The 21,661-nt window shown below is 52.6% G+C and overlaps 1 protein-coding gene across 1 annotated transcript in view; it reads right to left on the bottom strand.

The window, feature by feature from the left end:
• CNGB1 (cyclic nucleotide gated channel subunit beta 1) overlaps positions 1–21,661 on the bottom strand; it is a 68,395-nt gene that overhangs the window by 21,753 nt on the left and 24,981 nt on the right. The window contains exons 15-24 of the mRNA XM_037816390.1: positions 19,945–19,965; positions 17,798–17,960; positions 12,858–12,965; positions 10,634–10,791; positions 9,382–9,537; positions 8,184–8,392; positions 7,086–7,136; positions 6,571–6,657; positions 4,621–4,685; positions 3,692–3,814 (exon numbers count right to left, since the gene is read on the bottom strand). Coding sequence (XP_037672318.1) covers positions 3,692–3,814; positions 4,621–4,685; positions 6,571–6,657; positions 7,086–7,136; positions 8,184–8,392; positions 9,382–9,537; positions 10,634–10,791; positions 12,858–12,965; positions 17,798–17,960; positions 19,945–19,965 — 1,141 coding nt within the window. The remainder of the gene's footprint in view (positions 1–3,691; positions 3,815–4,620; positions 4,686–6,570; positions 6,658–7,085; positions 7,137–8,183; positions 8,393–9,381; positions 9,538–10,633; positions 10,792–12,857; positions 12,966–17,797; positions 17,961–19,944; positions 19,966–21,661) is intronic.

Below are 21,661 nucleotides of genomic sequence, written 5' to 3' on the forward strand. Positions count from 1 at the left end.
ACAGAAGACCTGGCATCTGTAGGAACACGGGCCCCCAAGAGCAGCCACAGAGCAGCGCTCAACAGATGTAACTGTTTTTAAAGTTATTAGTGAACGCATAACTATATGATCATACTGTGAACAGTTGATTGTATACCATGGATGACTGTATGGTTTGTGAATATATTTCAATAAAACTGAATTAAAAAAAAAAAAAAAGTTATTAGTAACCCTGATGTCAAACTTCTTAAGAAATCCCCCTTCACTGCTTAGGCTTTTTCAGATCTTGGGGTTCCCTGTAGGATTTTATTTGGAAGCGAGTCCTGCTGCCGAGAAAGCATGCCCCTGCACGGCTGAGCAGCGAGAGTCCCCGAGGGTCCCTGCTGCAGGAGATCCCAGACAGTTGTCCCATGTCCTCTGCTTCTAGGGCTGCCCAGAAACAGGCATCCAGGCCCAGCCCAGGGAGGTGGGTTCTTAGCTTGTGGGGGTAGGAACCCCACTGAGAATTTAGGAAAGCTGGAAACCCTCTCCCTAGAAAAACCAGCAGGATCTCAAATTTTAGCTCCAATTTCTGGGGGGTGCTTTTTACCCCTTAAATCTCTGAACCCCACTGGTCTGCTGGCTCCCCTATAACAATAACCACATGTAGGGAAGTGGGTCACTGACTCCTGGCCAGGCCCGGGGAGAAAATGTTCTGCACACTAGCTTATTAATCCCCACAGAATCCTGAGAGTAATACTGCCCCACCTCACAGATGAGGAAACTGAGTCTGTGTGGGTGCAGGCCTCACCCAAGAGCCAGGTTAGAGGCAGAGCTTGTGTTCTTCCCCTTGTAGACAGGGGCCTTCGTGTCCTCTCTGCCCCCTTGCAAGGGGATGAACAAATGAATGAATGAGTGGGTCTGGTTGCAGGCTCAGGAGCAGGGCTGAGGATGGATCTGCCAAGGGGACTCCAAAGCAGGCCCATCAGTGACGGGGTTTTAGGCCCTGACACCATCCCTGACACACTCCACCCCTCAACAGGTGGCAAGAAATCCCCCCATGCCCTGACTGCCAGGCCACAGTGGCCCTGCACTCTGGAGCCTCTGTATAAAGGTGCAGCTCCCCCGGCCACAGGCCCATTGCAGAAGGCGACAGCTGTGGCTACAATGGCCAAGGTAGGTGCATCATAGTGAGAAGGGGACACTTTGAATGAATAACTGCCCTGCAGAGAAGCTGCCCCACATGCAAAGGACGCACCCATCCAAGCACCTCCCAGGATGCTGCCACCAATTGGAAGCAAGTGCTTGGAGGTGAACAAGGTGTTGACGGTTGGACCGAGAGCATTTTCCATCACTATGGGCACAGCCCAGGGCAAAGGCAGGGCCCACTGAGTGATTAACTCACCACTGCCCTCTTTCTGCTCCCTTTCGTCACCACAGCTGATCTGACTGTCCGTTTAGCCTGGCACTGGGGTAGGGACTCAGACGCATCAGTCCTCATGGTCACCTCCTCCAGGTGTGGGTTCTCACCTTACAGGTGAGGAAACTGAGGTCCAGAGACATGACGTGCCCTGTCCCCTGCTGGCAGGTGGCTTCAGGAGTCACCTTCCAGGCTCCCTGTCCCTAACACTGGGGCTCTGAATCTCCAGGCTTATACCACTCTTGATGCCCCAAGCTCCAATTCTCCTTCCCACACTGCCCTCACTCCCCAAAATCAAGCCATCCCCTGTCCTGGCCTTGTTGCTGCTCTAAGGGACATGCAAGCTTCCCCCAGTGGCCCATCCACTTCCTCCTGCTCCTTCTTCTGGGAGAGATCTTCCTGAAATCCACACCCTACACCCCCAAGTCATGTCACATTCCTGCTTAAAAATGTTTGAAAAGCAATAATATCAGTGTTGGCAAGGGGTGAGGGTGTAAACCGGGTGGCTTTCAATAAGCATCGAAACCTTTAGAATGTTCCCACCCTTGCCCCTGGCATCCTCCCTTGTAGCAATTTATCTTGAGGAAACGCTAAGCCCAGAGGACAGAGATTCACCGTCGAGGCTGTTTCAGGAACAGCACGTGTAACAGTGACAGCTCAGAAGCCTGGGAAGTAGCCAATGACAATGAAACGGTAGAGAGGTGGTGTGTCTGTGCAGTGGGGTAGTAAGGCTGGGTTGTTTTTAAATTTTAATAATGGGAAAATATGCGCAATATTGTATCCTTCCAGTTCTCATTTCACTTTTCTATATATTAGGATGTATTTAACAATCCATGTGTAATGTTCCTCTTTTTCTAAAAAGCTGTATTGAATTGATGTTGTGTCATATAGTTAACTGCAACTTAGAATCAGAGAAATATAATTCAGGAGAGTATATTCTTGATTTTTCTTTTATAATCAGAAACATACATAATTTTAAAAAGAAGATGAACAGAAAAACAGAAACCCTGGGCCAGTTCCCCATTGCCTAGAGCAGTGCTCTCCTGTAAAAATATAATGCGAGCCACAGATATAATTTTAAGTGGCCACATTTTTCAACGTAAAAAGAAACAGGTGGAATTACTTTTAATACTATATTTTATTTGACCCAAAATGTCAAAAATGTATTATTATTTCGACATGTAACCAATAAAAAATATTAGTAACAAGAGAGCTTACTTTTCTCATTCTAAATTTTCAAAAGTCAGCGTGTATTTTACGCTAACAGCGTATCTCAGTTGCACCTGCTGCATTTCTAGTGCTCGAGAGACACACGTGGCTGGTGGCTGCTGCACCGGCCAGTAGCTCTGGAGGGTCCAACCCCCTCAGCCAGTGCAGGGGGCTCTTGGCAGCCTGGCCCCGCCCACCCTTCCGGAAACTTCCACACTCCACGCCCCCTCCGGCCACACAGGACTTTCCCCAGTTCCTTGATTCTACTGTTTTACAGCTCCCCACCATTCTTCATGCTGTTCCCTCCCTCAGGGGTTGTCAGCCCCTTCTGTCCACCTATCAAGGCCAAGGTCAAACTTAACTCTCCATTGGAGCCCCCTCAACTCCACGCACTGCCCACACCCTCCTCCCCACAGGCCCACTGCACTGGACGCTCCGCTGGTGCCATTTTTTCCCCATTGGGGCAGATGATACAAGTTAAGACTCTGCAGCCACATCTGCCTGGGTTCAAATCCCAGCTCTCTAACTTATGAACTGTGTGACCTTGGGAAGTCACCTCCCATCTGCGGCTCACCTGTGCAATGGGGGTGCTGACAGCATCGACTTTCTGTGAGTGTTGGGGGAACTGAGTGAGTTACTATGTAAAGTGCTTGGAACAGGGGCTCTACAGTGCTTGCTGTACCATCATCACCATCATCATCATCCTTGTTTCAGCACGTGCCCCAGAATATGGCAGAGCTCTGGACAGGCAAATAGGCTCACCTTGTTGACCAGCTCCCCGGGGGTGCTCACAGGGTGGAGGAACAGTCACACCCGTGCAGTGTATCTGCCAACCCCACTAGACTTTGGGGTGCTGAAAGGAACTTTCTGGTGGGTCTTGTTCACGTCTGTACCCGCCTGTACCTGGCACACAGCCTGGCACAGGCAGGCACCCAGGAAGCGTTAGCTTAGTGAAGACCCAGAGACCCGAGCCCCGAGCCTCACCACAGCCATGCTTCTCTGAGGACAAGCAGCCTCATGGTGATGATGCGACTCCTTCCCGGAGTCTTTGCACTGCGAGCTATAAGGGGCAGGGGTGGCCCCAGGAGGAGGAGTGGGGCTCACCTGTTTCCCACACCGTCGTAAACCCAGTGAGTGGAGCCGATACCCTGATAGGCCGATGCCCAGTAGTACAGACACGAATTCAGGTGTAAACTGTACAGCAGGTAGGCCGTGGTCCTGATCACCCTGCAGAGGAAGGGGGAGTAAGGATCGCAGCAGCAGAGAGGGTGGCGGTGACGTTTCGCCCCAGGGGTGGGGACGACAGGGGACGAGCCAGGCATTCCCTCCCCCGTGCCCTCCTCGGAGGTCCCCTGTGGGAGCGGCAGGGCCCTGCCCCGCTGCCTGGCGGGATGGACGCCTGGTCCGGGGGACCCCATCAGCGGCTGGTGGGAATGGTGCTGCTTGGAGTGTATAAAATCATTGGGATTTGGGGCTGGAATTGCGTGGGGGTAGCAGAGCCACATGTGCACACATGTGGGGGAGCGGAGGAGCCCAGGGGGAGTTTATCCTTGGGGAGGAGCAGGGAGGAGCAGAGGCACGCAGGGAACGAAGCTCAGCCGTGCCACGCCGGGCGCGATGGAAGAGGAGCCTTGTTCCAGCGCGACCAGCTGGGCTCGTGTCCCACCCGGGGACGGCTATGAGACGGCCCCTGTGTCCCCACAACCAGTCCCCTGGGTTTGAGCGAGGTTGCAGGGTTTCAGTTTGCTAGGCTGAGACTACGACGAGGGCTGACTCACTGGATATCCTGGTGAGCCGGGGTGTCCACCTACGTGTGCCCTCATCACAATGGGGGGAAATGGGACATTCCTGGTTCTCCAGAAATCAAAACATCCTTTTGGAGAAGTGGAGGCTGGGCCAGGAAGAGGCCCAGCTTCCGATGGCGATGGGACCTGGAGGGCCGGGGGAGCTGGAAAGAATGCCTTGCTCCATCGTCTCTGCAAATGCCCCAGGCCCTCTATGGGGGGGTGTGTTTGCACATGGGGGGGTCTCACCTGTAAACGTAAGCTTTGCTGAGGATGGCCTCCAGGCGGTTGTTAAACTCGAAGAAGGCCAGGTACTGGGAGGAAGAGAACAACATCAGGGTGGTGATGGGGTGGCACCCTGCCCCCATCTTTCCCGCCCGTTCCCCATGGGTGCTGGGCTGGAGGGCCATTTCTGCAGCCCCCTGAGGAGGGCGCTGGGAAGTGGGCCTTCAAAACCAGAAGTCCTTAGCCTTCCAGGACTGGAGTCAGAAACTCTATTTGCAAATCAGAGGCATAGATTCAGGTTTCCACAACTTGTACATAATTGTAGGGGACTCCTAGGTCCTCTGAATCCCATCATTAACTTTTAGGGTTACAAGTGCCTCAGGTTAAGGATCCTGATTAAATCTTTACTTCTAAAGTCAACAATTTTATAAAGAATCAGCATCCCTAACACTGCCCACTTTTATCCTTCAATGGCTTCTTTCTAATAATAGTCTGATAATGCCTGCTGTCCCTTGTTGAGAATTTGAGTACTTATAAACGGCGCTTTACATACAGAGGTGAATCTTTATTTACAGGTAGGTGCCAGCTTGAACCCAAAATGTATGGTTTGAAACATAAAGCTTTTTTTTTTTTTGGATGGTGGAGTAAGGAAAGTTTCATTCTCTGTAGGAATGAGGCATTGATTGGATAGAGGTGGTTTACTTTTATCATTTATAGGGGGATTCAGACAGGTGTGTGAGAGATACCCGTGTGTCAATCTGTCCACCATCCACCATCTTATTACTTATTTACATATGAGGTAGGTGTTACTGTTCTCCTTTTACAGAGAGGAAATTGGCTCTCAGGGAAGTTAAGTAACTTGCTGAAAGCACACAGCTGGTGAGTGACAGAGTCAGGATTCAAACCCAGACCTGACTCAAAACTGCCAGGTCTTTCCACTATACTATACTCCCTCCTGATCCCAGTACCCATATGTTTTTGAAAATAGTATTTATGAAGATTCTCTCAGGGATAGACTAGCTGTCACCCAGGAGTTCATTCTGCATTGCAGTAAACGTTAGTGCCGTGAATTACTCAGGCTCGTGAGGACCACCGAGTGAACCAACCTTCCTCACCCTAGCTCTCGGCTCTAAGGTGACCTCTGCAGCCCCCGGGAGGCTGGCCATGTCAGACTAGAAGAAAGAGGCCCTGTAACAGTTTCCCCTTGGTGGCCGGGAGGCTTGGAAGCAGCATCTGTGCCCCTTCCCAGCAAGGGGTGGTTTCTTTTCCTTAAGGTACTTGCATTCCTCCTATTTTTCTCTTCCCTGCTTCTCTGGATTATTAAGGTTGTTGTAATATTCCCTCAGTACCCTCTGGGAAGAGGTGCCACATAAGGAGAGGGAGAGGAATGTAATTGGTTGGCCAGGAAAACCCATGTGGAGGCTCCTGGGCGCTCCGGCTGGCTGTCCACCCTGGTCCTGTGACAGGACAGTTGGCAGGGCTCTGTTCCCGCTGTGCCGGCCACGTCCTCCCGGGGACACCGGCCCCAACCATGAGTGGCAGGAGGATTGACTGTAATGAAGCCAGGTACTGACCAATGAGGAAACTGGCGGGCTGCTTGTTCATGTCCATCCTGGGCACTTGCCAGCCTCTCCTCTGTCCTTTAGATGGAGACCCCTAGAAGGCAGAAGCCCCTCCCTTGAGAGGCTCTATAATTGCCAGAACCGTAGACTGTGGAGACAGACTGCCTGGGTTCAAATCCAGACTCTGTTCCTTCTTCCCTGTGTGATCTTAGGCAAGTTATTTAACCTCTCTGAGCCTCAGAAGCATCAGCTACTGGAATGAACTTTCCACCAAGTTATGTGTGGAGCAAAAGCGTCTCCCTAACATCTTGCAAATATCTCCCAACCCCACCAGACGGGCGTGAAGAAGCAAGTACTGATGCAGAGAATGGAGGGGCTGAAGGCCTCGGATGAGGAAGCCACCAGGTCTTACCTTTAAACAGCGGGGCAAGCGAAAGAGGGGGTTCACACCGAATTTCAAGTAGAGAAAGTCCAAGGGCAGGAGGCAGAGTATGTCCATCTGAAATGCCAACATGACATCAAGATGTGTAAAACAAGCCACCTGGGATTGTGGGATGGAGTGGGTAAGGGGTAACCTCTAGCTTCCATGGAAAAGTGAGGTCGGAATGCTCAGGAGGGAGAAGGCATCCCTCCACCAACAAGCCCCTGCTTGGCTCTCGAAGCCCATGTTGCCAACCCCAAGGGAACCTTCAATGCCACGGGAATTGGCTGCTGTGCCCTGGGGTGGTAGCTGGATGGCACAGATGCACTGAGACGTGGCCTCTCTAGAGAGCCACTCCACCTGGGTGGCCTCCTGGGGCCCGTGCTCGGAGGGCGTGCCCCTGAGAGATGGGACCCACATGCCTCCATGTGGCAGGGACCACATCACATGGGTGCCCGGAGCTCCCAGGGCCCCCAGAGACACCACCTCCTATCCTTGGCACACACCTTGAAGCGGCGAGATTTCAGGTAGTTATTTCGCATCTCCTTCTTGTCCGTCTGGAAGAGAATGGAGTAGTGACTGTGGAGTGGCCTTGGAGCTTAGTTCCTGACCTACGGGGAGCAGAGACGGAAGTCCCCGCAGGACTCCTCACCTTTGGGAACGGTAACTGACCCATGGACACGGTCCACATGGGCCCCAAGTGAGCTTGGGAGGAAGCTTCCCATTTCACAGGTGGGGAGACTGAGCTCTGAGGGGAGAGGGACCCACCCAAGGTCACCCGTCTAAATGCTGGTTTCTTGGATGGAAAGGATGAGATTGAGCTTGTCTTCCGAGCACATTGGTCTCTCCAAGACCTGCGTCCTTCCATGACCATTCACAACTTTATTTAGTAAGGAGTGGAAACTGCTGTGATCAGGCCAGGAAAGAGGTCGGCCACAGAACTCTCTTTCCTCAAAACTGTTTTAGAGGCAAAACCTCAACTTGCCTGGGCACAATGGAGCAGCTGCTGTCAGGGGGGAGCTTTGTAAAGTGACCAGCATTGGGGGGGGGGGGTCCGTGCCTCCTGCTTCTGACAAGTCGCAGTCTAGACCCCGGTTTCCTCCCAGGTAAGTAGGGGCTGGACCAGAGCACAAGCTGTCAAACTGGACCGAGAAGCAGAGCATCTGGGGTTCTCTGCAGGAATCTCAGGGAATGTCAATTGTCAGCATCACTCAATCCTCATAGCAACCCTATGAGATGGGAATTATTTAACTATCTCCATTTTACAGATGGGGACGTGGAGGCTCAGAGAGGTGACATGTGTAGTTGTGGTGGAACTGGGATTTGAACCAGGTCCACCTACATGAAAGACCATTCTCTGTAACACTTGTCCACATTGCATTCCGGGAAACCTTCCCCCTCTGAGCAATATTTGGTGTGTGTAATTTGAATATATAAAGGGGGTGCAAAATAAACAACTGTCTTGTTGGACAAGCACGGGCAGACGCTCCTGAGAATTCCTTGTTGGCTGCTCTTCTTGTCTGTCATAACATCAGGGGTCAGCGCCCTGGAGGCTGTGGCTGCAGGGTCTGCCCCCAGTCACCCCTCCCCTGCCCGTGACTCACGATGATGTCCCCCGCTTTGACAAACTGCAGGCGCAGCTGGAACACGGTGATGTCCAGGAGGTAGATGAGGTCGCACAGATAGTCCATCAGCAGCCAGAAGTAGAGGTTGTCTGGCCTCTGGTAGGGGAAGGCCCAGCGCACAGGAATGAGCCAGCAGTTCCAGTTCCAGGCCAGCACCACAAAGAACAGCCACAGGATGTACATCAGGTCTGCAGGGAAGGGAGGAGGCCGGGACATGCTAGAACGTCAGCTGGGGAAGGAGGTCCTCATGACAAGATCAGGCTAGAGCTTTCCTCTTTCCACTTGTCTGCACTTCCTACAAACACCCTGCATTGCACCTTTGTAACAGGGGCCAGGTGAAGTACATAAAATTATCTTTGTTTTTTGAAAAAGTCATGGCTGGGCCCTAGTGGATCAGAGCACTCTGAAGGGAGGTGGGGGGAGGTGGCATTATTAGATAATTCATTCATGTTGAAATTTCTCCAAAATTGCATTTCCTGACAGCAAATACAGCATGGTAAATAATGCACGGTGGATGGACAGATGGATGGACACTTGGGTCACCTGATCGTTGTAGACACCCTGAGTAGAGGTGCGTGTGAAGCCCCAGGACCCAGGACTCAGGACCCCAGGACTGGGGTCCTGGCCCCACGTGACTCCCTGTGTGACTTGGGAAAGTCCCCCTCTGGCACCTGTGCTGCCCCCCTGGGAGAAGTCACACGGAAAGTTCAGGTGAGAGAGGTAGGGAGGTAAAACGCAAAGTACTGCACACATAGAGAGGTTGCTATTCCTGGGGAATGCAGAACAGGCTTCAAGGGAAGGGAGAGTCCTTCACTTCAGATGTTGGAGGAACTTTTGTCCTTTCCTGCTGAAGGCAGGTGCTCTGGAGAAGAGCCGGCAGGGGCAAGGTGGGAAGAGGTGTGGCCCAGAGCCAGCAGCCTCCTGCCCTGGGGCTGCCACCAACTTGCTAGGAATCCAGTGCCCGTAAGAAGGGTACGATCTTACATTCTATTCCAGGGATTTTTTGTTGTTGCTGTCTTTTTAAAGAATCAGGGGAGGAAATGTGGTATCATCTTGAAAAGCTTAGGAGGTGATGAATCATGGCCGTCTGTTGCTCCCCACTGGCCTCTCACACCACACCCCCTGACGCGTCCCCTCCCCTCCCACAGCGCCCCGGCCACGCCACCCCAGGACTCACTGGTCAGCGGGTCGATGCTCTGAGGAAACCGGTACATCTTCCAGGGGCGGCGTTTGAACTTGCAGCACAGCATGTCGCAGTAGTGCTCCTCCTCGGCCAGCCCCGCCCCCGCGGGCTTCGCCTCCGGCGCCGGATCTGGGGCTTTCTTGGCTGGGGCTGTGGAATGACCCTGGTGACCACCTGAGCCAGCCCTGAGGCCCAGGTAGAAGGCTCTCAGCTGCATACCCAGGAGCCAGAGCTGAGGGGCCCCCCCGACACTGGCAGCTCCATGTGCAGAGACCAAGACACTTTCCTGCCACATCCCGCTGGCAGGCTGCTGCCCACCCAGAAACACTTACCAACTTCCAGTCTAAAACTGCTTCTTGGAAACTGTTCCAAATAGGTGTTCTGGGAAATCTGGATGTCCCAGTTCAGCCTCTGCCTGTGTGTCTAGGTTTGAACCCCCTTGGCTCCCTCTGATGGGCTGGGGGCATTTTGTACCCAAGACTCCTACCACCCAGGGTCAGCAGGGGGCCTGGGGTATGTGGAAATTGAGAAAAAAAAAATGTTGCTCTTGGTTCTCAGAGGCAGGAATCTCAGTGCCTCCTTCACCTCTAAAATGAGACACTGGATGGGGCCACCTCCGAAGTCTCTCCGGCTCTAACAGCCTCCCTGTGCATCCTCACGATGCATGTTGATGACGGGAGTTGGCTCTTATAGGTTCCGTATGGCTGTTCCTAGCTTTAGGATGGTGAAGTCAGCTCTGCCAGGGCCATTGTGGGGCCATGAGCTCCAGGGCACAGCCCTCCTCTTGAAAGACCAAGAAAACCTTCCCTGATGAGAGAGCATGGTTCTAATTTCCTCCTGACATCTTGAAAGAAAGGTAATTCTCAGGTAGCACCATAAGAATATTGCAACCAAGGCCTCTGAAAAATTAGACCATCTTGGTCCAGGATGGTCTGTGGACACCATCTGAGTGCAATATCTTGAGACACGTCCCTGAGTGGCATCTCCTGCCAGCCAGCAGGAAAGGGGCAGAAAGGTGAGTGAGGAAGATGGAGCCCAGTGCAGCTGGACCATCAGTTAGAACACCAACCTTCTACCCTCCCCTGGGTTTAAATCTGTACGTTTGGGGCTCCAAATCCAAAGAGTGGTGATCTGGGCTCCTCTCGCACCCCACCCATTTCCTCGGGGTCTCCCTCACAGGTTGACAGGAGATTTGCAGTTCCCACCCCAGCCCGGGCCAGGGCAGCCGTCTCCAGCCTGGACTCACAGGGCTTCGGGCTCTCCTCGTCGGAGGTGACGTCAGGGTCGATGAGCTTCTCCTTAACCTTCTCCGTCCGCTCCTTGAACAGCTTCACCAGCTCCTGCAGCCGGTCGTTGATGATGGCACTGTTCTGGCTGGCCATGGAGGCCGCCCGGTCCTGGCCACTGCGGAGACACCACCCAAGGCTGAGCCGCTGAGGGGGAAGAGACCCCTGTGTCCCCGGGCAAGGGCCAGGCAGCATCTGTGTCCCGCCTGCCCCGTTTTCTTCTGATGTCAGAAGCACAGGGCCCACTGGGGGAGAGTACGTCTGGGAATAAAGCCTGGGTGTTTGGGTCCACCCTTTAGAAAAGGTACCATGGAGGCTCTGATTCAAATGGGTAATTTTGAAAAACCTTTGATCCCACTTGCAATTTAGGGGGAAACTCCTGGAGCTCTGCAAAATCAGACTGTTAGTCCCAGTTTGTGGGACACTGAGAAATAACTGGCTGAAGAAGCAGAGCAGATGCATTCCTTATATTCCTTTAACTTTAACTTACAGGAGTTAAACTTTATGCACTTGGGGGAGAGAGTGGGGAGAAGAGAGAGAGAGAGAGAGAGAGAGAGAGATATCCAGGGGGAGAGAACGAGAATCTGCCTGCCATTCCACTCAGCCTGTGCACCGACTGGGTGAGTTGAGACAGGCCGTGGGAATCAGCTCTCCTCTGGGAGGCCTTGCTGTGATCATAGCTGAGCTGAATGTGATTCTAGTGTTTACAGAGCTATTTTTCTCATACAGCCACAAAACCCAAACTTAAGCCACTTTTGCTCAACCGAGGAAGCCAGGCTGGAAACCAGCCCAGAGGTCTTAATGACAGATGGTCGTCAGCTGTGCTGGAGATGCCAGCTGCTCTCCAACATCCATTCTCTCCTTCCATGACATTGTCACTGGGACACATCCAACCAGCAGGGACTACCTTCCCCAGGTGTGACTGTGTGAACTCTCCCTACTGGGAAGATGGCAGAAATGATACATGCACCTTCAGACCTCTCTTGGTGGTGGTGACCAGCGTGACATGTAGAAAGTGGCAAAGCCACAGCCGGCTGGGTCCCTAACTGCATGCACTTGAAACACTCAACTAGTGACAGGACTGTCACTGAGAGGGAAACATCTTATTCCTTAAGCCACCGAATCTTTGGGGTATATTTGTTATAGCAGTTTAGCCTACCTAGCTAATACAATAGGTCTCCATACTGACTTCCTTAAGAGTTTCCAAGGGTAATTTTATTACTATCCCTGATTTTTGCCTTATATTCTGATATTAAACTCTAAGTCTATCCCTGCATTACTGCATAAATGTGACTCCACCACATGCTGAAATGGACAGCTGGATTATGGATGAGGTTTTCTTTTCCCTGCTTCTTTAAGTTTGTGAACTTTCCACAATGATGTCAAGCAAGAATCCATGCAATTATGGATGGGGAGGAAAAGACCAGAAGGAAAGCCTAATGTCTCCTGCAGCCAAGCCAGGAGCTGTGGCTGAGGAGTGTGACAGGGGTCTCAGGCCACATCCCAGGGCCAGGGGATTCACCATCAACCCAGGCTCCTCAACTCCCAAGAAACTCCTCCTGTTGGCCCAGGTTTTATGGCAATTAGATATCAGTGACCCAGGTCCCAGTGCCCTCAGTGTGGCCCCTACACATCACCCCACGGGCCAGCTGCATGATTCACCTGGGGAGCTTGTAAAATGATGGATTCCCCAGGGACACTGGCTAAGGTTCTGACTCAGTAGGTCTAGGTGGGGCCAGGGAATTTGTATTTTTCACAAGCTTCCCAGATTGGGACCTACTGGAGATCCTTGTGGCACCCCCTTTCCCCACTGACCCTGTTAGGGGTTTCAGTGCCAGGAACCCCTGCCTGTGGCTCCCCTCAGACTCTCCTTTACAAAGGAAACTACAAAGAGGCACCACCTTCTATGAGCACAGCTGGCGGTGGGCACAGCTGGGCCCGGCACCTGAGCCCTTTCTGCAGATTGTGCCGTGTTCCAAGGCCAGCCAGACGCAGCCCGGGGAGGATGCCCAGCCCGCAAGCCACCGGCACAGTCTGCCCTGCGGCGGAGGGTTCAAAAACCTCCACGCTCCCCTCCCACCCCCCACCCCACCTCCCCTCCCACCCCCCACCCCACCTCCCCTCCCCAGCCCACCCCACCGAGCCTTGCAGCCCTCTGAGCACCCAGAGGTGGTCCCTACTCACTCAGTGTCCTGCGGAGTGGTGGGGTCGGACCAGGAGACCACAGGGGACTCGGCCGGTGACAGCATCTTGAGCTCTTCAGCCTCGTCATCCTGGGAGGGCAGCCTCTTCCTGCACGGACAGACGGACAGATGTAGGAGGTGCCTTCAGCTGAGGGCAGGGGTGGCAAGTGGAAGCAAAAGTGCTCTGATCCCACAGGTCAACACATCCTGCTCCCTGGGTGTGGGGGCAAGTAGGGGAGGGGCTGCTGCCAAGGGGTCCTGTTTGGCCTGGAAGGAAAATCCTCTTCATGACATAAAGGGAGAAGGGAAGGAAGGGCTGCTCTCGGGCGGGACCTCAGTCTCTGCATCTATGCAATGGCCCAGCACAAAGTGACTTAGGCAGCAGGCAAACTTGAGTCTATGCCCTGCCTCTTCCCAGTGTGTGACCTGCTGCAAATTACTTCAACTCTCTGAGCTCCCTCAGTTTCCCCTCTGTAAAACAGGGCTAAGAAGAGCACCTTTCCAACCAAACAACAGACTTATCGCTCAGATCTCAGCTTAACCGTCCTTCTCCCCTCCCCCTCTGGGTCTAAAGTTGCCCCCTCCCCAGCTCACCCCTACCCCATTCTCTCTGACACCACCCTTTGTGTTCAGCCACCAGAGAAGCCTAAAGGGCCCCATGGTCCATTTTGGTATAACTCTCTCCTGGAAGCTCAGCCTCACGTGCCCTTCGCAGACGCGACTTTGGCTGAGAAGAAAACGCCCACGGGTCACGGAGTCAGGCAGAGCTCCAGCTCCTGGGGTGACCTCAGGAGAGCCCCATGCCCTCCTGGAGCTCCAGGTCCCCCATCTGCAGGATGACGATGAAATGATCCCCGAGGCCCCCTATCGCTAGCAGACCTAGGTCCATGGTTTGGGTGTCTCCACCTGGATCTCAGAGACAAAACGGTTCTTGCCCAACCTGCCCCTGGACTGGGGTCAGCAGGTTGGATCCTGGGCAGTCTGACTGGCTCGGGGTGTGGCAGATTCTGGGGTGGGGTTTAGGAGTTGACTCTTGGCACTATTTTCCACTGGCATCTGGGGGGTTCATTCATTTCTCTGGTTTTCCCACCCTCTTTCTCAACAATGAGTATAAATTACCTTACTGGGGAACGTAAAAGTCTGGGAAAAAGATCAAAAGAGAAATTTCTTAATGCCACCGAGAAAGCAAGCACCAGTTTTACAGAAGGAAGTCCTGTTTAAGATAGAGCAGCAATTAGTTGATGTAGAAACACAATACTTAGGTTTGGAGGACCCAGCCTGGACCAATTTCTACCATTAGGGGCAACATTTTGTAAGTTAATGAAGTAAGTTCTGATGGGGAAGATGGGGCATTTCTTAATGACCTATATTAATGTGTAAAACATAAAATGCAAAGTGTTAGCACATGAAAACAAGTTCTTAACCCCGGGACCTTGATCTTACTAGAATAGTCCATGAACGCCTCTATTAGGGCCCTCAGCTCAATGTGGTTTGAGCAGAGATGGAATCCATGAAAGGAGACCCCCCACCCTTGGGGCCAGAGCCCAAGGACCTACAGCTTCACTTGCAATCCCGGCAGAAGCTGGACCTCCAGCCTGGCCCCACACTGTCCCCAGCTGGAGAGTGAGGGGCAGGGCATCTCTCCCCCTTCTCCCAGGCCAAGCCCTGAGCGGCTGAAACCTGCACGTCTTCCCAAGAAGCTCACATTAGCGAAGGTTTCTGCTCAAACCCCTGAGGGCCAGTCACAGAACTGGGGGTCTGGCTGGACCAACGCCCTCATTCATCAAACGCCGCACTCAGTTGGGACTCAACTCAAGTTCTGACAGGCTTCCGGGCCAGCCCTCCTCTTCCAGCCTGAACCACTGCGTTTCAAGTTTCCACCTTCTGGAGTGGTACAGAAGGAGGGACATGTAGCATCCTCCTTTATTCCAGAAGGCTCCAAAACTATCCTGTTACCTTCTGCCAACTCACGAAGGATGGCAAGACGCGTGGATTCACTTCTTTCACTCTCCAATTAAAAGGACAGCCAGATTTTAATGTATTGGGATAGCTAGAAGTAAATACCTGAAACTACCAAATTCCAACCCAGCAGTCTGGACTCCTGAAGACAATTATATAATAATGTAGATTACAAGGGGTGACAGTGTGATTGTGAAGACCTTGTAGATCACATCCCCTTTATCTAGTGTACGGATGAGTAGAAAAATGGGGATAAAAACTAAAGGACAAATGGGGTGGGATGGGGGGATGATTTGGGTGTTCTTTTTTCACTTTTATTTTTTATTCTTGTTCTGGTTCTTTCTGATGTAAGGAAAATGTTCAGAGATAGATTGTGGTGATGAACGCATAACTATGTTATCATACTGTGGACAGTGGATTGTATACCATGATTGTATACAATTGTATGGTGTGTGACTGTATTTCAATAAAACTGAATTTAATTAAAAAAAAAAAAAAAAAAAAAAAGGACAGCCACATACAAGAGGACTGGGGCCCAAAGTCCCACAGCTGGGACCAGGCTCAGTCCTCCTGCCCCCAGCCTGGTGCCCTCTCCAGGCTGCCCCAGAGAAGCCAGAACCAGCAGTTCACACGCTCCCAGCACTTCCTGGTGCCTGACCCTGTGCTCAGCACTTCACATGCAGCAGCTCATTGAATCCTCACCACAATTCTAAAAGGCAGGGGGTATTTTTATCCCCACTTTACAATGGGGAAATGGAGACCTGGTGGTTTAAATGACTTGCCTTAAATCCCACATCTGGTCAGTAGTGAGCTGGGCTTTGCTCCAAACCAAGGCCTTAAGCTGTGATAAGGACCTTGCCCACGTGCAGCCTCTGGCAGGGCCTGTGGTTTCTGTGGCATTTACACCAGCAGTGGCCCTGATCCTCGTTTTGTCCCTGACCACAGGCGGTCCACCAGCCTCTCCCACTAGGCCTCAGAATTCTCCCTTCTTGGAGCCAGGCTCAGTCAGGGGCTCCCCCAGTTTCTCAGTTGCATATAACTTGGCACTTTCTGGAAACAACTTGCTTGTTAATTTTCTTTCTCTGCCCCACTAGAATGTCAGCTCAAAAAGGGCAGGCCCCTGTCAGGCTTCTCCTTGGCAAATATCCCCAGTACCTAGATCAGAACTTGGCATAAAGATGCTCAATAAATGTGAATGAAGGAATGAAGGAATGAATGAATGGCAGGGAAAAGAGAAGCCTCATAGGCCCAGCCCATTAGCAGAAGGCAGGAGGCTTGGATTCTGGTCCCATGTGATCTTAGCTCCCACCCCCATCTCCAACTATCCCCACCTCAGTCTCAACCTATGTGATATCCCTGTCCATGCAAAAAGAAACTGAGGGAGATAGACCACATGCCTACAATCATAGTCAAGCCATTTCTGGACCTTCTACTACATCTTGTACATAATTCAGTGAACCTCAATTCCGGGCTCTGGCTGGACTGATAAGGACTGTGAGCTGCATTCCCACACTGGGAAGATTATGGTTCTTTCCTCCATGTTAAAATAGGAGAGCCTTCATGGGGCACATCCAATCATCTCTGTTCTGGCAGACTCCTGACCACAGCTGAGAAATTATACTCAAGGGCTTATGGATAGCAGCAAAAGAATAATGAAAGAGAAAAGAACCCTCTCTCCAGCCAGCCAAGGTAAGAGAAGCACCAGTTTGTACCCTTTAGCTTAAATACAGTCATTTATAAAGCACTGTACTACACTTTACAGTTTGCCCAGAGTTGCAGGCAGGACCGTCTCCTAGTTATCCGGCTCAAGTTATCCAAACCCAACTCTAACCATGCAATGACAGATTTTCTGAAGAGGCACAAAAATGTTCACAGCCTTGACCAGGAATCCCATCCTTTAGAAGGAAGCCCAAGGACACTGTCCAACAACAGGGGATTTAAAAATCCTTTCTAGCACATGGGACTGTTGTGCAGCCATCTTAAAAGAGCATTAAGGAGACAGTCTTGCAATATGAAAGAGGGTTCAGGAAATTGGATTAAGTACAAAGAATAGAAGCCCAAATTAGATTCCTCTTTGATTAGAACCACACAAAAACATGGCATAGATAAACAAGGCATGGAAGAGAATGCGGAGAAATAAAAACACCATCCAGTGTGGTGGGATTATGGATGATTGTTTTTCTAACATTCTTTGGTCTTTCTCTATCTTATTTAATAATAAAGTGGTGTGTGTGTGGGGGGGGGTAGCAATTAGTCCTATCACACTATGGTAGTTTGGAACTGTCTGTACCCTAGAAAAACATTTTCTTAAACTCAACCCATTCCTGTGGGTATGAACACATTGTAAGTAGGAACTTTTTGATGAGGTTACTTTGGTTAAGGTGTGGCCCACCTCAATCGAGATGAATCTTAATTCTGTTACTGGAGTCCTTTATAAGCAGAATGAAATTTAAACTGAGAAAAAGCCACGGAGGGTGCAGCCAGAAGCTGAACAGCAACAGAATCTGGAAGAGAAGGGAGAGGACGGAGCGGCCGCTACGTGCATTGCAATGTGACAGAGGAGCCCAGGACCAAGGCCGGCCAGCAGCCAGCCCCAGAACCCCACAGTCTTCAGGGACAGAGCATCGCCTTGATGATGCCTTGATTTGGGCTTTTTCCTAATCTCAAAACTGAGCCATTAAATTCCCATTATTTAAGCCAGCCCATTGCATGGTATTTGCTTGAGCAGCCTAGGAAACTAAAATACACACTTCTTGGCCCTTCTAAAGTGCAGCTGAGAATTTGGGGGACAAGCTTCCTGTTGAGGGCTCTGATAACCCTAGGCCAGGAGCTAGAAGAACTGTCATGGTCCTGGTTCTGACACCAACTCACTGTGTGTCCTTGAGCTGGCTTCTTCCCCTCTCTGACCTCAGTCTCCTCATCTGTCAAATGGACAGGTGGCACAGTGCTGTGAAGAAGCCCAAGAGAAGCATAAAAATTGACCTGTAGCTCCCTGATGCCGAGCCTGGGACTACAAGGGTGTCAGATTTGGCAGGAGAAGGTGGTGGCAGCACAGGTGAGGGTGGTTTTTCCTCCTCGATGAGGGGGCGGCTGTCGGCATCAGCATCTTCCACCTGCACCTCTGGGTGCTCTTTCGTGGCAGGCACTTAAAGAAGAGGAAGGAGAAAAGAGCATCAGAGAGAGAGAAGCTGCATCCCAAGGCCTTGCTGTGATCTTGAAGAAAGCCACAGAAAGCATGTTGGGAGGGGCCTCTGGCCCAGAGGAAAGCCCCATGCAGGGAGAGCAAGAGTGCAGAGACCAGGGCCCTCTGGAAGCCCCGGGCAGCCCAGCCACCAGCCCAGCCACAGGAGGAGCCACGATGCCACGGAAGCCACAGCGTCCTGGGCGCAGCCTGGAGTCTGGCTCTCCAAAGCCCAGCCTGGTTTCCCTGATCCTGGAGAAGCATCACAGACCTGAGGAGAGGGGTGGCACTCAGAGGGCAAGGGGGAGCTTCGGAGAGCCTGGGGGAGCCGGAGTCCTGGAGAGCCTGGCCTATCACAGCCTTTTGAACCTGCGTCAGCTGCTCCCCCACTCTGGTCCGAGGTAGGAGTGATGGTGACTTCCCAGACCTGTAGGGGAGGCCCTCACATTCTTGAAGTGCCTCGAATGGAAGCATTTGGATGCTTCCTCCAATCAAGGGTAACAGGCAGTCTTTGCAGTGGAGCGTGTGCAGGGGTGCATTGGCTGGCAGACATCAAGAACTCTCAGAAAGGCCCACTCCCAGAAAACTCTCAAGGACATAGATTCTGCCTGCAGTGGGCCCCATATTCCTCTTCTGCTCCATTTCCCCCCCTTTAGTCTTCATCCCCAGAAGTCTCTTGGCCTGAAGATATGACTGACTTGTTTAAACTATGGTGTGAGTGACTACCTGATGACATACAGAAAGCAACATATAACCCAAAGGAATGAATTGCTAATTGTGGAATTTTAGGCATCGGGAAAGGGGACTGAATCCCCTCAAGACACCATCACAAAGTAAGCATTGATTAGCAAAGCAAGACTGATGGTTTTCCATGAGACCAACTAGTGTTCCCACACCATGACCACAGCACCCATGCGGGAAAACAGCCTGAGCCATGCAGAAGCAGCATGCTATGGGCGGGCAAGGTCATGCTACCTAGAAGGTGGATGGAGCTCCTGGTCTCTTTGGCGAAGCTGGAGTTGGACAAGTTCGTCCTCCGGACGGTGAGGATGGGGATGCGAGTGGTTGGGAGGCGGTAGATGGGTACATTGGGGAGATGCTCCGCCAGGTTCGGGGGAGCAGGCCCTGGGGCCACCTGGCCAGGCGGCTGATCCCGGACCAGGCGATTCAGCTCCACGTCCCGGTCTGGTTTAGCCATGGTGCCAGGGCCAGGGGAGGGACCCTGGGGACTGCAACGAGGAGCACAGAGTTGGGGAGGGCAAGGTAGGACAGGCTCCTCTCCGCCCCACCAGCCCTGACCGGCCGGGTGCAGCAGCTCCACCCAAGGTCTGAAGCCTCACTCTTGTCCCTGGAGGTCAGCATCTAAGGCAGTTATCAAGACATGTGGCTGGTCAGCTTGACAGCTCTGACGGACAGCTTCGGAGCCCCCCAAAGTCTTGTGGCCTCTCTGCTAACCAACCACTGACAGCGTTTCTCATCTTAGACTCAAAAATATTAGAATCAGAGAACCTGGAACTCACAGAATCTTAGACTCTTAGACCCACGCAACCTGGGACTTAAACATTCTTAGCCTGGAAGAAATTTTCCAACCCAAAAAAACCCTGGAGATCAATTAATGTCACTTCCAACCAGAAGTACGAACTCTTCCTAGGGCCCTAGTTCTTGAACTCGGCTGCCTACCAGACTTATCTGAGAAAGTTTAAATTTTCCAATGCCTGAGCCCATCCTCAGAGATTCTAATTTAATGACCTGGGGTGAGGACTGGCACCAGGGTTTTTGAAATCTCCCCAGATTATTCCAATGTGCAGTCAAGTTTGAGAACCAGGGCTGGAGGCCAGGTCCCCTCTGATGCAACTGTGCAGTCTAATCACTAGGAAATTGGATTAAAACGCAGATTCGGATTCAGCAGGTCCGAGGTGGGGCCTGAGAGTCTGCATTTCTAATGAACTCTCAGGTGATGCCCAAACTACTGCTGAGTAGTGATGGACGCAGTGTTTCTCCAAGACCACCTGCATCCCAATCACCTGGGGCAGGGGACAGAAAACTGAGAAGCCCTGCTCTGCAAAGTGACTGTCAGGACTGGGGTCCCTGGCCACCTCCGGAAGCAGCCTCTCCCACTGCTTCACTGGACGTGCAGAAATTGAGCATCAGGATGGTGGTGGTGGTGGGGTGGGGGGAGGCTGACAGCATCCCCGTGCAAGGTGGGGTATGAGCACTGCCTGATAAGAGGTGCCCACGGCTGGTGCACTACTGATATTGGTTAGAGGCAGCTGGGCCCAGATGCTTCACAGCTGGTGCTTAAAGGAAGGGTGGGCCTGCTGCTGGCCACTGAGACATTGCAGTATTGGGCTGGAGGCTGAAAGAACTAACCCCCTGTGTGCTTTGGTGGTCCCCTCCCCGAGGGTGACGGAGTCTCCAGAGAAGGCGGCCCACATGCCACCCTCCCCACCTTGCTGGCCCTTAGAAGATGCGCCGTGAAAGTCGTGGGGATGGTGGGAACCCCTCGAGGTGAGGGGAGGGCTGCCAGGCTGCTTCACCTCGCTCCTGGCCACACTCCCAGCCTCTGTGTGTCTGAATGGACGTGGCCAGGACCTGCTCCATCCTAACCAAGGACCTTTTCCTTGGACTTTCCCCTGGGCTGACTAGATGGAGGAGGAGGGAGGGGGATTCCAGATCCTAACAGGGGGTGCAGAGGCTGGGGGTGTAGCTGATATATGACTTCCAGGCAGGAAGAGGGCCCAGGAGGCAGATTTCATTCCACCAGTTGCTAAGTTCAGCATCTCCCACCCACCAGCACCCCCTGGGGGCAGCCACCCACAAACATACTAAGGGAAGACGTCAGCAGTTGGGTTTTATATGCCTGGACCAATGAGAAGAAACCGCAGACACCAAGGCCCTGACCCCAAGGCAGGCCAGAGGGGAGCCCTGAGCTCTTGGTTGTCTGAGATGGGGTTCCCCGGCCTCCTTTGTCTGCAGCAGCCCACCCTGCTCTTAGCTGACACTGGCCTCAAAGATGGCTTTGACCACAGCCTTCAACCACCTCCCTGACTCCTTCATAAAACTCCACCCCTGGAGCCCGGCCTTCACAGTGCCCCCCAATCTGGTCTCATCTCCAACTGCATGGTTTCCTCATCCCGCTCTCAGCTCCAGCCTAGCCCTGCTCCCTCTGCCTGCCCCTGCAGCACCCAACCCACCGGGAACTCCTCGCCCCCTCCCCAGTCCCCTCGCTGTCGATTCCAACCGGCCATTCAAGAATCAGCCTTCCTCCTCCTGTGCAAATCCCACCCCCACCCCCAACCGATCTGCCCCACCCTCGTGGGCCATCACAGACCCCTCAACTGCTGGGCCAGCCCCATGCATTTGTGCCAACTCGCTGGTAGGCATGGACCTGGCACTTCATCTGAACATGTGGATTCTCTCTATGGCCTCACCTCCACCCTGTCCCAGAAGGGTGGGTCTGGCTCATGGAGGTGACCCCAGTACCCACCCTGAGGCCCAGTGCTTTGTGGGTGTCCTACAGATGTGTACTGTGGACAACAGAGGATGCTTCTCAAAGACCTGGTGGGGAGCAAACTCAGGGCCTGGGGCTAGACACCCGGCCCGGGCCCGAGCCTGCCTCCATTGCCGGCTGGCTTCGAAGCCTCCATCACCAATTCCCCTCTCCG

This window comes from Choloepus didactylus, chromosome 22, assembly GCF_015220235.1.
Source record: "Choloepus didactylus isolate mChoDid1 chromosome 22, mChoDid1.pri, whole genome shotgun sequence".
NCBI classification, from domain to species: domain Eukaryota; kingdom Metazoa; phylum Chordata; class Mammalia; order Pilosa; family Megalonychidae; genus Choloepus; species Choloepus didactylus.